This window comes from Eschrichtius robustus, chromosome 10 (assembly GCF_028021215.1).
Source record: "Eschrichtius robustus isolate mEscRob2 chromosome 10, mEscRob2.pri, whole genome shotgun sequence".
Classification (NCBI taxonomy): Eukaryota; Metazoa; Chordata; class Mammalia; order Artiodactyla; family Eschrichtiidae; genus Eschrichtius; species Eschrichtius robustus.
In genome coordinates, this window is record NC_090833.1 from 97,774,382 (window position 1) to 97,789,221 (window position 14,840).

Below are 14,840 nucleotides of genomic sequence, written 5' to 3' on the forward strand. Positions count from 1 at the left end.
CAGGATTGTGTGCACAAATGTGGAGGGAAGTGTTTGAATAACATCCCGGCAGGCCTTGTTCCAGGAGGTAGCATTATGTGAGAGAGATAAAAATAGAAGCAACGTGGTAAGCTTTGTGTAAGTATAATATACATAGATAAAAGTTCATAAATCCCCACATCACTGGACCACGCCAGCAGCCTCTCAGAAACCCAGCCCCTGCTCCTTCCCGGCCGTCACCCCCAACGTCACCAGTCTTCTGACCTCCATCACTGCAGATGCCTTTGCCCATTTATGAACGTGGTATAAGTGGGATCATACAATACAGGGTTTTTTGTATGTGTATTTTCTTCCACTCAGCCTCAGGCTTTTGTGATTCACCCTGCTGTCTCAGGCAATGGTATTTGAAGCTCCTTTTAGAGGTGCAAGTGTGTTTGCTGCATGGAGAGCAGCGGGGAGGGGAGGGTGGACCCAGGGAGGGCTGGGGGGGGCTGTCATGTGATCCAGCAGAGCCGGAGCTACTGAGACTGGGTGTGAGCAGGGAGGGGTGAGGAGCGTCGCATTCTGATGTATTTTGAAGACAGAGCAAACAGCATTTCTTGTTGGATTGCGCGTGGGATATGAGAGGAAAAGGAGTCAGAGATAACCAGGATGTGTGGCCTTAGCCCATGGAAGGCTGAAGTCAGAGTTTAGGGAGGCTGGTGACTGCAGGGGAGCAGTCTGTGGAGGAAAGCCGGGTTTGTGTTTGGACAAGCTGAGCGTGATGTGTCTGTTAGATGTGCAAGCGGAGACGTGAGCTGGTCCTCCTGTTTCTGAGCCTGGCTTTTTATGGAGAGGTCCGGCTCGGAAAGGTGTGCTGGGGAGTTATGGGCATTTTGCTGTCGTTTAAAGCCAGGTCATCAAGGGGACAGGTACAGAAAGAGAGGGAAAGCTTTTGCAGGCCCAACTCTGGGGCACTGCAGCATTTACGGGGCCAGAGACGAGGAGACATTCGCAAGAGAGACTGAAGCGGGAGAGGATCCAAACTTGGAGGGTCAAGTGAAGGGAGTCGTACGGATGGTGTGCATCATACAAAGTGGGCAGCCCTGTGTAAATGTTGAGCAGAATCATTACCAAAAATGGTCAGACAGACTGCTCCAGATCCCACGACACATTCCCTCTGGGCCTGCCATGCCGCTCTTTGGGAAGAGTGGTGGTGGTGTAAATATTATGAGAAAGAAGGAATGCCAGCCTGAGAGGAGGGGGTCTGGGAAGATGCCAGGGCTGCTGCCGGAAACTTAGGGAGAAGAAGCTCAGAGGACAGCGGTGTCCCCAACGGAAGCCATGAGGGGACACCTTCAGAACGAAGGAGTCGGGGTGCTGGAGTCATTAGCAAGTTGTTGGCAGATCCTTTCAGTATGTGGGCAAGCCCGCCCCCGACACCTCTGTACTTAGTCCAGACCCCCTGTTTATTCTTTCTCATCAAGGCTTTCTCTGTCTCTGTCAGCCTGCTCCATGCAGTTGCAAAAGTCACTTTTAAATCAGCATTAAGTATAAAGAAGCTTTGAAGATAAGTAACACTATCTGTTATGGGTTGATTTGTGTCCCCCCAAAATAGATAATAATGGAGTCCTAACCCCCAGTGTCTCAGAATGTGACCTTATTTGGAGATAGTGTCTTTACAGAATTCAATTAAAATGAGGTCACTGGGGTGGGCCTCTATCCACTGTGACTGGTGTCTATGCATAGAGGGAAGACCATGTGAAGACACAGGGAGAAGCTGGCCACCTACAAGCCAAGGAGAGAGGCTGCAAGAGAAACAACCCTGCCAACACTTTGATCTTGGATTTCCGGTTTCCAGAACTGTTGTTTAAGCCACCCAGGCTGTGGCACTTCGTTGGGGCAGCCCTAGCAAACTCATACAGGAGCTACCTTTAAGAAAATCACTGCTGTCATCTTTGATTATAACAGATGTATATCCTTGTTTGTTTCCATGAGCTCCAAGTGATCACTGCCAACAAATCTGCTTTCAAATATGCCAACTGGTCGACCTGCTCTGGGGATGAGTGCAACTTCAGGCTACATAGGCTGGACATAGACTCCTGGTTGAAAGAGGCTGCAGACCTTCAGAATCCCTTCCCTCTGGGTCTCATTCACTCCACCCTGAGATTTCTCCAGGCAACCCTGGGTTCCAAGGCTGTTGCACCTGCAGCTGAGGAGTTTAAAACTCTCCCTGAAGCAAACAGAAAGTAACTTCCAGCATTATCATGGGACAATACGCAGTTTCTTTTTCTAATAAGGGTTTTTCTTTAAAAAAAAATCTTTTCCCTTCTTACCTTTTTTTAAAAAAAATAATAAATTTATTTATTTATTTATTTTTGGCTGCGTTGGGTCTTTGTTGTTGTGCGCGGGCTTTCTCTAGTTGCAGCAGGCAGGGGCTACTCTTCATTGCGGTGCGTAGGCTTCTCCTTGCGGTGGCTTCTCTTGTTGCGGAGCACAGGCTCTAGGCACGTGGGCTTCAGGAGTTGCAGCTCGCGGGTTCAGTAGTTGTGGCTTGCGGGCTCTAGAGCACAGGCTCAGTAGTTGTGGCGCACGGGCTTAGTTGCTCCGCAGCATGTGGGATCTTCCTGGATCAGGGCTCAAACCCGTGTCCCCTACATTTGCAGGCAGATTCTTAACCACTGCGCCACCAGGGAAGTCCCCTCCTTACCTTTAATGAAACACCTTACAGAGGTTCAAGGTGAAAAAGTGATTCCTTGTGTTCATGGGAATAATTGATACTCAAAAGAGTCTTCTGTGAAACCAAGTGGAAACAGAATGAGCTCGGAGTACTTACTCAACATTTTTGTTTGCTCCTCTTCTGTCGGTTTTGCAGAAACCGGCAGTAACAAGCAGGGACATCAGTGGCATCAGGCCCCAGAGCTCGTGTTGCAGTGAAGGGTGTCAGGGTCTCGTCCTTTCAGCTGCATCTGTTATGCATGGTGTCTCCCGGCCTCCCGACTCTGCCAGGCCGCCTGCCACCGCGGCCAGGGGCTGTAGGTGTTGGGAAAGAAAGAGGTCAGTGAAAGGCCCCAATTCAGCCTCCTGAGCAGCTTCACTCCCCCTTCAACCAACTATACACTTGGCCCTTGACAGTGGGACCTTTGTTGGGGGTTCTGGGGGGCTGTCTGTGACAGAGGTAGAAAAAGCGTTATGACGGCAATATTGGAGAGCATTGGGCCTGTGCCTGGACTCATTTGGGGGTTTGATATTTTTGCTGTGGAAGTAGAATCAAAGTGAAGGTTAAATTGGTGAGAGACACTGGTCACTCCATTTTCAGGTTGTTGGATTTAACTTTGTATTTCCAGAGCAGAGTTAGGTCAGCCCCTTAAGGAATGTAGACCCAGAGGGTAATATTTACTCAACTCAAAGTTCAAAATAACGAAATGAAGGATTACAGACTGTTAAGACTACTGCCGATTAGATACTGGCAGCTCACCTTGAACGCAGTGTGGTTTTCTAGCTGGCGGTTGAGACACACGGTGTGACGTTTTAATAAGCGCATTCCCAGAAACATTATCGAGTCTCTTTACTATGGACATACTTTGTCTGGCCCAGTTCCCAGGCTGATGGACTCACCTTTTAGGATTCTATACTCTGCTCCTTTCCAGTTATTCATTCTTTTCCTTAATTGTTGCATTTCCAGCATCACGGATGTTTTCGATTTGATGTGCTGCTGAGCTAAGTGATTGTTCTGGAACACATTATGGACGTTTCCAGTTGCCAGTGGATGTGCTGACTTTTCATGCAGCACAGCTAATCATAAAATCCATGCTTGCCCTTCCAGAGGCTCCTGGCCTGCCGCACGGTCCTCCCTTCCAGGCTGTGGTCTTTTACCCATGTGCCCTGACTGCTGTTCGTTCTCATATTCTGGAAATTACACCGTCATTAAGGATGACCAAACCCAAGAATGCAAAGCTTTGGTGAATGAAATACCCTCACTAATTAAAAGGAGGCTGCTTTGAAGTTGTCCAAATAGGCCAGAGACTGCATATAATTAAATCACAACAAGTGTACCGATTCACATCAACAGGTAGAGATTAATGGGTGAATAGTCTGAATAACAAAACATTTTTTAAGAGAAACACAAATCAAAAACAGAGTAGCACATGAGCTCAAATCCAAGGGTGTGGGTTGAACTTCATTAGTAAACTCTCTCTTAATCATGTCTCTGCTCTTAATGAGAGAGCTGTATTTTAAGACCAGAGAAGGAGCCTGAGAATCAGAAGAGACCCACTTGTACTTTGCAGATATAAATTTCTCTTACCTTATCGATGCCTTAAATCAAGATGTCACATTAGAGGCCTGTGTTGAGAGAAGGTCTGTAGGACATCTTGTTTGACTGAGGCGCGTTTTCTAATTATTCAGAATTTGCACACATTTGGGCCGGACGTGCATTTCCAGCTATTGCGGGCTTGTGGGAAACCCTGATTTCTTAACCAGCCCAGCGACATCAACAATGCATCCTTTCATCTGGTCTTTCTTCAGACACCAATTGGTTGAGCCCTGAATATACGGGACAGTGATAAGTACTGCTAAGAATACATGCTAAGTATCAGGTTGGGAGCCAGTATCGCCATGCCATGACAATTAACGTAAAATTTTGCTCAAAACCCGATATTCTCAAAAGTGATTTAATTGCTGAGCATTCACTGTTATGCTGTTGAATCTTTGAATAAACTGTATCAGATTCTGTGAATCTGTGTCGTATTCTCTTCACGTGGTTAACATTCATGCCTGGCTTGCACCATTAAGGCTGTTCGGAGATAGGGTCTTTCCTACAGCTCTTCTTTACTTGTGAGCCTTGGTTAAGTGCTTGACCAGTGTGGAAGAATGTTTAATTGTTCTTCAATAAACTTTTTACTGTGTGAAGATAGGGCAGAGGGTTTGCATATTTCTCATACTCTGCTTCCTCTTAGCGTTAAATCTTATATTAGTGCGGTACCTTTGTCACAGCGGATATGCCAAGATCAACGCATTATTCTTTACTAAAATCCATACTATTCATCTTTCTTTGGACTTTTGGATATCTTTTTTTGTTCTAGGATCCCGCTCTGGTTACCACATTGTAGGTAGTCTTTGCTCTAGGTTTTAAAGTGTAATTTTGACATGGATCAAATTATACACTTAATGTATCATTGCATGGCAACCAGCCACACTTAAATTTTTCCATATTAAATGCTCTCCTTTCTTTAAACATCAAAAAACTAATAAAGAGTTAATGATCACTACCTGATTGATGCTATCAAAGGTTTGAGTTTTCCGGTAGCTTTACACTGTCGCCCTGTGTGTTTTTTTTACAGTGAAGATCACTCACATCCAACGGAAAAAGTTAGAGCGTCATGAATTCACATTTTTTTAAATAAGTTTATTTTTTTTTAAACTTATTTTTATTTTTGGCTGCGTTGGGTCTTTGTTGTTGCACACGGGCTTTTCTCTAGTTGTGACGAGCGGGGGCTACTCTTCGTCGCAGCGCGTGGGCTTCTCATTGCAGTGGCCTCTCCCGCCGCGGAGCACGGGCTCCAGGCGCGCGGGCCTCAGTAGTTGTGGCACACGGGCTTAGTTGCTCCGCGGCATGTGGGATCTTCCCGGACCGGGGCTCGAACCCGTGTCCCCTGCATTGGCAGGCGATTCTTAACAACTGCACCACCAAGGAAGCCCCCGTGAATTCACATTCTTCATGGACACGTGTGGTGTTAGTACAGCTTTTAGTATTTTACCAAAACGAAGGACATGTAGATTTGCTCCAAGTAGTAGCCTGGTTTTCAGAAAACAATAATTAAGTCCTGAGGAGTTAGGGCAGCCAAATCCTCCCAGAACCTTTTCTCTCTTTAGGTCTTCCCCATCTCCAGTCAGCCAGCTGGGGTGAGGGTACCGGCACCAGGTAAACCCAAGGGGACCTTTGTGTAAAGAAGCACTCAGGACAGCCATGTGGGAGGTCTGACTGGACCCACACCGCCTTGGACCAGTCGCTGACTGAACTGGGCTGGCAGTAATTGCCAAGGTGGGTTATGGGGTGAAGAAGGTGGATAGAGGTCATTCGTCCGGCCCTGGTGACCTGCAGAAGAACATGCTAGTTGGGGAGAAAGCAGATGACACGAGTTCCCAATGCTGCATTCATTTTGGTGGCCCCTAAACTCACAGTGATGAAATCCTTCCTTAGTTCTTGTCACGAGCCATGTCTTATCTACAGCAGGAATGTGAACGTGTGCTGGTCTCTTCCGAGTGAGACTTTCAGCTCCTAAACCGTCATATCTTTGGATAAATAATCCTAGTTCTCTGGCTTTTCATAGTTCTCTGTCTTTCATCCTTTAGTCATCACTGCATCTCCCATGCGTCCTCCACATCCTGTCTACTTGGGCAGCCAAAACCTCCCCACAGGGTCTGGGCAGTGGTCTGATGTGCTGATGTAGCATTTAATGGCCTTTGCTAATCACTTAGTACAGTGTGCTTCTCTCTAGCCTTTTTTTTTTTCTCTCTTTTTGGGCATGAAATTTTAAAAACCTAATAAAATTAATGTTTGTTCAAAAGCCCACATATTGTATGATTCCATTTATATAAAATGGCCCAAACAGATAAATCCATAGAGACAAAAAGCAGGTTAGTGGTTACAGGGTCTGGGGGAGGTGGGATTCCGGGGGACTGCTAATGGGAACAAGGTTACTTTTGGTGGTGAGGAAATATTGCAGAATTACATAGTGGAGATGGTTGAACAACCTTGTGAATATATTAAAAACCACTTGATTATAGACTTTAAAACGCGGACTTTTGTGGTATGTGAATTATGTCAGTTAAAAGCTTGATGCTTGTTCGTTGTAAAGATGTTGAAAAATAAAATAAAAGAGGACATTTAAATTACCTATATAATTTCAGATAACTAATAGTGACACTTTGACGTGTGGGTGGCAGTTTTTGTTGTTTCTGTTTTACGTTTGTTTCATTTTTTTTTCCTTTGGGTTGTTCTTGACCCTTTTAGGGCCAGGAGAAATCCTGTTGGAATCTGCCGAGGCACTAGACCCTGGTCTCACTTGTCCCCATACCCCAGGTTCACATTTGCCCCTGTTACAGTTTGCTTGTAAATTTTAGGAGGTGCAGCATCTTGAGTAAAGATGGCTGTTCTGCACTGTAGGAGAATGAAGACTGTTAACTTCAGAATGTAAATACTGCCCTTGTTTCTCAGGAAGCAACAACAGGGCCTAGTTTTGCTGGAACTTAAGGTGTCAGTTCTAAGGACCGAGGTGATTGGATATCGTGAATTTATTCACACATTTGACTTGCAGAGGAAATGGGCAGGATCTTAGCCACTGTATGCTTTCACATCTAAGTCCCAAAGCTTGGGGTCCCTGATATTAGCCTGGTGGGCTACTTGAAACTTACCTGTTTTTCCAAATATGTAGTTGACGCTCTCTTGCTCAAGTACCCAAACTAAATTTTACCTAGGGTAAAAATTAAGGCTGAGGAGAAACAAAAAATCAAATTCCAGCGTATGTGCTGACCAGGGCAATATATTCAGGGAGAATCTCAGCATTTCTAATGTCGAGAGCAACTTTGCATGTCTCTGTGGGGGTGACATCTGCTCACGAGTCAACCAAAGCATTTGGATCACCTCCGGCTCTTCTCCCATGAAGAGTGTGCATGTCCACCCGCCGGCTTGGATGCTCATGAAAATACTTCTGCTTCCAAAGTAAAAGCTGCCTTGGAAGAGCCAGGAACCTTGTGCCCAGTGGAATTGGGCTAATGGCGCTTATTTTTCTTCAGAGTGTATATTTATTTGACTGTTTCACACCATTTGTCAATTTCTAAGCAGTTAATAATTTTTATGCCTCTTTCAGATATGTGTATATAGTACAAGTGTGTTTGATTTCCTGTGGTCTCTCTACATTTAAACAGTGCTGAGTGATGGTATGTGTAACATGCCAATTTAAAATTTCAAACCCCAACTGAACCGCGTTGATTGGCTTACATAGCTTATGCTCGTCTCTGTCCTGTAGCAGCCCCAGATTCTGTCTAGGTTTTAGTGCTAGGACCATTAGCCCTCAATAGAGACGCAGCATCTGATGTCCTCCAGCTGTTTACAACCCATTGAGGAAAATTAAAATATATGCAACTATTAATTCAGAGAATGATGTGATTGCCATGGGAGAGGTGTACGGTATATTTTGGTTTTTTTTTTTTTTTTAATATTTATTAGTTTATTTGGCTGCGTCGGGTCTTAGTTGAGGCATGCGGGATCCTCCACTGTGGCGCACGGGCTCTTTGTTGCAGTGCTCGGGCTTTTCTGTAGTTGTGGCATGCGGGCTCTAGAGCCCATGGGCTTAGTTACCCCGGGCATGTGGGATCTTAGTTCCCCGACCAGGGATCGAACCCGAGTACCCTGCATTGGAAGGCGGATTCTTAACCACTGTACCACCAGGGAAGTCTCTTGGGGCATAGTTTTAAAAGATGTTACTTCTGAATGGTTGATCAAGGACATTTTATGAAAGATGGTATGGGTGCATGGCTTCTGATGGGTGGGTAAGTTTGGACTGGGAGTGATAGAAAGAAGGACTCTACCATAATTGAATGTGAAAAGCCACGGGCCCATTCAGAAATAATGTCTCCTGTTGGCTGCTTGGGAACTGGGCCTGAATTCTAAGGGCATTGCAAGCTTATGCGTCGCCTCGAGTGTCCTGTGACTTAGGAACAAGCGGGTAGAGAGGATCAGCTTAGACACACGGGTACCCTTAAGTGTAAACCGGCCAGTGTTTGTTTAGCTAAATAATTTGAAGAATCTTGCGTACCTGGTTCTGCCTGAAAATCACTTGTACTTCACTTTTAGACACTAGTTTTTTTGAGCAAGACCTCATCTTAAGCGGGATCTGAAGTGTCCGGGGGCTTTGTTAGTTCTCGTCTCTCATTTGAGAGACAAGTGGGGTGACCCAATATTGAATTATAAACCGCCTTTAATAAATTTTTAAAAATGTGGTAAATACATATAACATAAAATTTACCATCTTAACCATTTTAAATGCACAGTTCAGTGGCATCAAGTATATTCGCATTGTTGTAAATCCATCACCATTATCCAGCTTCAGAACTTTCTCATCTTCCCAAAATGAAACTCTGTCCCTATTAAACAAACACTAACTGCCCATTCTGCCTCCCCACAATCCCTGTTACCCACTATTCTACTTTCTTTGAATTTGACTACTCTATGTATCTCATTAATCATATAGTGTTCGTTTTTCTCTGTCAGGCTATTTCACTCAGCATAATGTCTTCAAGTTTCATCCATGTTGTAACATGTGTCAGGATTTCCTTCTTTCTAAGCTGCATCATTTTCCATTGTATGTGTGTCCCACTCTTTGATAGCCTTTGATGCCATAAACCCAGATTCATCCAGATGTGTAGTCAGAGTCACCCTTGACTTCGCCATTTCTATCCCCACCTCCATCCAGTGTGACCCAGTCAAGGCCAAGGTATGGGGTGAAAGTTTTGAAAGTAAACCGCGTTGGGATATTGAGAAGGGTCTCTAGGAGGCCCCAAACGGTTTCTAGGTCATCAGTCACACCTGCCCACCCTTCCCCGGCATTCCAGGACGGGGGACCCATGACTGTGTGTTGTATTCCCACTTGAACAGACCAGATCTGTTCTTGCCCTTGGTGTTTATGATTTTGGGAGTGGCTGCTCCCTCTGACACAGCCTCTGAGGTGTGGGGTTGTGATTGCCTTTAAGATGAGAAACTTCTGTCCTTACAGTTATGGGTCGATCAGTTCTTGACTGCTGGCTGCCGGTGGGTCTGGGGGCCGGGAGGGGAATGAATGAGCTGCTGAAGAAACCCTCCAATTCTGAATTTATTCAGAATTACCAGGGACCTCTATTTGGAGGGCCATCTGCTGACTCTGGCTCCAGAGTGTTTAATTTTGCCAGCCCGTGTTTTAATCTCTCTCTCTTTCCCTTAATGAAACTTCAGCCACATGTTTGCTTCCTCCGTATGTACCGCGAAGCATTTGCATTTTGCTGTTCTTGGGATAAAGCAAGAATCACTTTTGCTGTTGTATCAGATCTGATGCTAGAAAAGCCCTCTGGAAGTTACCATAACGCCTTATCCCTCTAGGTTTTCTATACAGTGGGGAGTTTTGCTAAAACACTATTGTCTCTGCATGAGAAGCAGAGTAAAGGTCCCGAAGGGAAATCTCAGTAATGTGTGTGCTGTGCTCTTTTGCCCAGGGCAAGCAGAGGTTCCCGACCCGAATGACCCTTTGGGACAACTGGATGGACCCGACAGCCCTATTCCAACTCTGAAAGGTAAATTGTGAAGTGCTCTTTGAATGCAAGTGTTCGAAAGTGTTTTCAGAGTACCATGTAGAGGGGCTCACAGTGCCATTCTACTCAAGGCTTGGCCTGATGAAATGGATGGTCAGGGTCCCCTGTGGCCCAGTGCTGCCCCATGGGTGGGTGTGAAGTCGAATCCAGCCTCTGTATCCCAACACTGAATCAAATCTCGGAGACAGAGTTTTGGGTGAAGTGGAAAAGAATAGATTTATTGCTTTGCCAGCCAAAGGGGGCCACAGCAGGCTAATGCCCTCAAATCTGTGTGTCCCAACCTGGAGGGGGGTTGTGAGGAGTTTTATGGTAATGGTTCAAAGAAGAGGGCGTGGTCAGCTCATGGACATTCTTCTGATTGGTTGGTGGTGAGGTAAGTGGGAGTCAGCATCATCAACCTTCTGGTTCCAACTGGTCTGGGGTCTTCGTGCTTGTGGGCAGCATACCTTTCACTTCTCCCACCAGGTGGGGGTTTCAGTTTCTGCAAAACAGCTCAAAGATATTGTTATGTATCTCCCTTGAGGGGGAACCAGGACCCTGCCCCAAGGCTGCACTATTGTTTCTTGACTGTTCCTCCCTTGTCTCCACATCCCCTCCCTTCCCTGATTAGCAACTGTTGGAACTGCCCATTGGAACTCAGGGAAGGTCATGGAGGCTGAATGAAGCCTATTTCCTGTAATCAAGAAATGGGGGACACAGGCTTTTGTGCCCAGGAACCCCACGGGGTCCTGCTTAGTATTTGCACAGTGGCCTGCCTCCCTCCACATCTGTGTCTCTTGATGCAGTTGTGAGGGTGCTGAGGGCTGGTTGAAGCTAGTCAGAAGCCTGTGGGTGGGTGGGAGATAGAGGGCAGGGGTAGACAGATGGCCACTGGAGGGAGGAAGGGGCTTTGGGGGTGTTTCATGGGCCTGAGTGGAGCCTTAAGAGCTGGACTCCTGGCTTGGCCACAGAGTCTCCTGATGACAGGCGGCCGTCTTCTGGGCTTATTGTCGAGGTGTAATTGTCCAGACTAGGGGGCATCTCAGACAGGCAGGTGGCCCTCCTCCAAAGGATCACCAACGACCATGTTCTTTGTCTTGTTGCTCCAGGCTTTCCCAGAGGTCACTGTCAGGGTTACTGTTCACTTGGCACACTTTGTTGGCATCTTAGATTTGTAGAGTCGATAGACCCCATTTCCTGTGATGCAGCCCAGTCACTTGAGGAAGTGACGATTTTCCTGCTTCCTCCGCTGTCACCATATTGCCTTAGATTATTGCGTCAGTCAGCTTGAGCTGCCGCAACAAAACACCACAGACTGAATGGCTTAATCATCAGGTATATATTCCTCACAGTCCTGGAGGCTGGAAGTCCAAGATCAAGGTGCTGGCATGGCTAGGTCCTAGTGAGGGCACTCTTCCTGGTTTGTAGGCAGTGCAGTCTTGCTGTGTCCTCACAGGGAGAGAGAGCGGGCTCTGGTTTCTTCCTGTCTTATAAAGATTTGGATCCCTTCCTGGGGGCCCCACCCTCATGACCTCATTTAACCCTAATTGCTTCCCAGTGGCCTCTCCTTCAAATACTGTCACACACATGGGGTTAGGGCTTCCACATGTGAATCTGGGGGGACACAGTTCAGTGTATAACAATTAACGATTAAAACAACCACTTCATTTCTGTTTCATTTCTTTTCTCAATCATTATTCAGAACCCAGAAATCCATATTAGTTTCTCAGCCCCTTGCACATTGAGGGTCCCTGTGTCCCCTCAGGAATGTGTTCACCTCCACGTGTCCAAGGCTGGGTCTCCTGGGGATTGAGCAGCAATGACTCAAGTCCACCAGTCTCAGCCGAGTTGACCAGATGTCCCTCTGTGTCCTGAAAGGGCCTCTTGGGGTCACACAGGGAGCTGCTCCCTTCTGGCCTCAGAACAGTCATTTAAATCAACAGAAATAGAGTCACAGATGTAGAAAACAAATTTATGGTTACCAGGGGGGAAAAAGGGGTGGGAGGGGTAAATTGAGAGATTGGGATTGACATATACACACTACTGTATATAAAATAGGTAACTAATAAGGACCCATTTTATAGCACAGGGAACTCTACTCAATACTCTGTAATGACCTACGTGGGAATAGAATCTAAAAATGAGTGGATATATATATATGTATAACTGATTTACTTTGCTGTACACCTGAACTAACACAACATTGTAAATCAACTATACTCCAATTAAAAAAAAATAAGAGTGCATGGATCTACATGCTCTTGGTAGCGTCTGGTGTCTGGAGGCTCCTTGACAAGGATTTTCCTCTTTAGTATGTTATGCAGTAAATACACAAGTTAGTTTCCTCAGTCGACCCCCTCAAAGTCCTACTTTGGTCGCTGTGACCTTGCTTGTTAGGCGAGGGCCTCTACTGGGACAGGGGTGCGTTCCCCAGACAGACAAGACCCGGTCTCTGGAAGCTTGTGTACAATGCTGGGCCTCAGGAGAGGTTTCTTAGGAAGAAAGATGCTTTTTGATGGTTAGATTCTGAAATCACTGCTCACAAGTGTGACTGAGCCCGAAGTCGAGACAGCCCACACAGATTTCCTGACTGCTCCGTACCAGGCGCTGTGTGAGGCTGGGCACACACTGGTGATCAAAACAAGTGTGTCTCTGCCTCTCAGAGTTTACTGGACTGGGGAATTGGCATCGTAAGGGAAAACTGGTAAGTTATAAAACTAGGAGTTGTGACGAGTAGTCTGAAGGAAGAAATGAGGGCGTGGTGAACTGGAAGGAAAGGAAAGGGGGTCTTGGTTTAAGGAAAGGATGTTTGTGCTGAGGTCTGAAGAGCTGACATTCGCTAAAAGAAAGTGGGGAGAGGGTGTGTCTGGGGCCAAGGCAGAAGCCTGTGAAAAGACCCTGAGGCCAAGAGGCCTCGGTGTCCTGGGGCAGCTGGGAGAAGGTGGGGGCTTATGGGCTGGGGGAGCTGAGGTTGGAGAGGTTTTTCGGTCCAGTACCATGGCCATCAGCCACGTGTGGGTCTTTAAATTTAAGTCAATTAAAATTAAATAAAATTAAGACTCCAGTTCCTGGGTCTTACTAGCTATATTTCAAGTGCTCAGGGGCCACCTGTGGCTAGAAGCCACCATCATGGGCAGTACAGATCTAGAGCATTCCATTATCAAAGAAAGTTCTGTTGGGCAGCCCTAGGAGAGCATGCACAGCTGTTTAGATGGCAGGAGAAAGCTCTATTTCATCGTAAGAGATGCCCTTCACTCTGGAAAGCCTGGGATGTGGTGTAACCTGATTTACTCTCTGTGAAGATCTCCCTGGCAGCTCTGGAGGATGATGGAGGGGAAGTGGAGGGGAATTAGGAGGGAGGTGTGGCTGGGTAAATAAGTGGACGAGCCACAGTAACAGCCTAAAATCCAACCTGCAGTCATTCCGTGGACACTAATATCCCCTAGGGAAAACGTGCTCCGGGGCTGTGTTTAGATGTGCAGACCTCTCCCTCCAGCCAGAGTGGGGCCTCCTTGTGGGCATGGGCTGGGGTGTGCAGGGGCCGGGAGGGAGTGCTGCACTGGCTACCGCTGTTCTTCAAGCCGAGTGTTCACAGCTGCCCTCTGGGAGGCAGAAGCAGCCGCTGGACTCTTGGTCCACTTGGTTGGAAGATGCATTTGCTAATCGAGGTGCTGAAATGACCATGGGCTAAACGGTCATAGAAACTTTATTGCCAACTAGCCGTAAGCTCCAAACATCAATAAGTCAGCTTCAGTGGCTTGGGTGGGATTCCTTGACCTCCTTTTTGGTGTTCAAGCAACTTCTCAAGCCTAGCACAGGATGCTTTCTAACGTCCTCTGCTTAGTTGGGATTGGATTGCCTCTTGATTTTGTTAACCCACTTGTGATTGTGTTACACCTGTGTGCACATCAGTGTGTGTGCAGGGCTGAGGGGAGTTTCAGTTAGAGTTTGGAAGCTTCTCCAGGGCACAGAAATACCAGTTGCTGAAGTTAACTTGTCAGGCGGGTGTGCGTGTGTGTGTACACGTGTCTGTGAGAATGTGTACACGCTTGTAAAAAGGCAGTAAAAAAGGATGCAGAGGACCACAGCAAGCTGGGCCCCTTTTCTGTGGTGGCTGCACCAGATAGCGAAGCATGGTGAGTGCAGCGGTCCGTGCTTGGCTTGGCCAGAAGACAGGCCTGGATTGGGTGGCGCTCCACCATCCTGTTGGGGTCTGGGCACTGCTCTCGGCCACATCTCACCCCCAGCCATTGGAGGGATGGAAGGGCTTAGTGTATAGCTCTCACCCAAAAAGCAGTGGCTGGATGCTGAGGCCATTTGTCATTATCACAGTTATGATTTTCAGTGTGTCCATCAGTTTCTAGGCATCGAGACCACAGCAGCCCCTCAGGGACAGGAGCCTGGTGAATGGCCCCCCGGGGAGACCCAGGGGCGTCAGTTATTCCCTTGCAACCCAATTCTCTAGTCCTGTTGTGCGATTTTACTTCCTTATGGGTTATGACTCTTGCACAAAAGAGGACTCAATCCACTCTTCCTTTCTGCTCCCCCGACCTCCTTCT

At 46.9% G+C, this 14,840-nt stretch overlaps 1 protein-coding gene across 2 annotated transcripts in view; it reads left to right on the top strand.

Moving 5' to 3' along the window:
• Positions 1–14,840, top strand: part of ROR2 (receptor tyrosine kinase like orphan receptor 2) — a 216,956-nt gene that overhangs the window by 160,406 nt on the left and 41,710 nt on the right. For both annotated transcript variants that reach the window (XR_011075095.1, XM_068551870.1), the window contains exon 2: positions 10,207–10,284. Coding sequence is in view for 1 of the 2 variants with exons in the window: in XM_068551870.1 (XP_068407971.1) it covers positions 10,207–10,284 (78 nt within the window). In the remaining variant the exon portion in view is untranslated. The remainder of the gene's footprint in view (positions 1–10,206; positions 10,285–14,840) is intronic.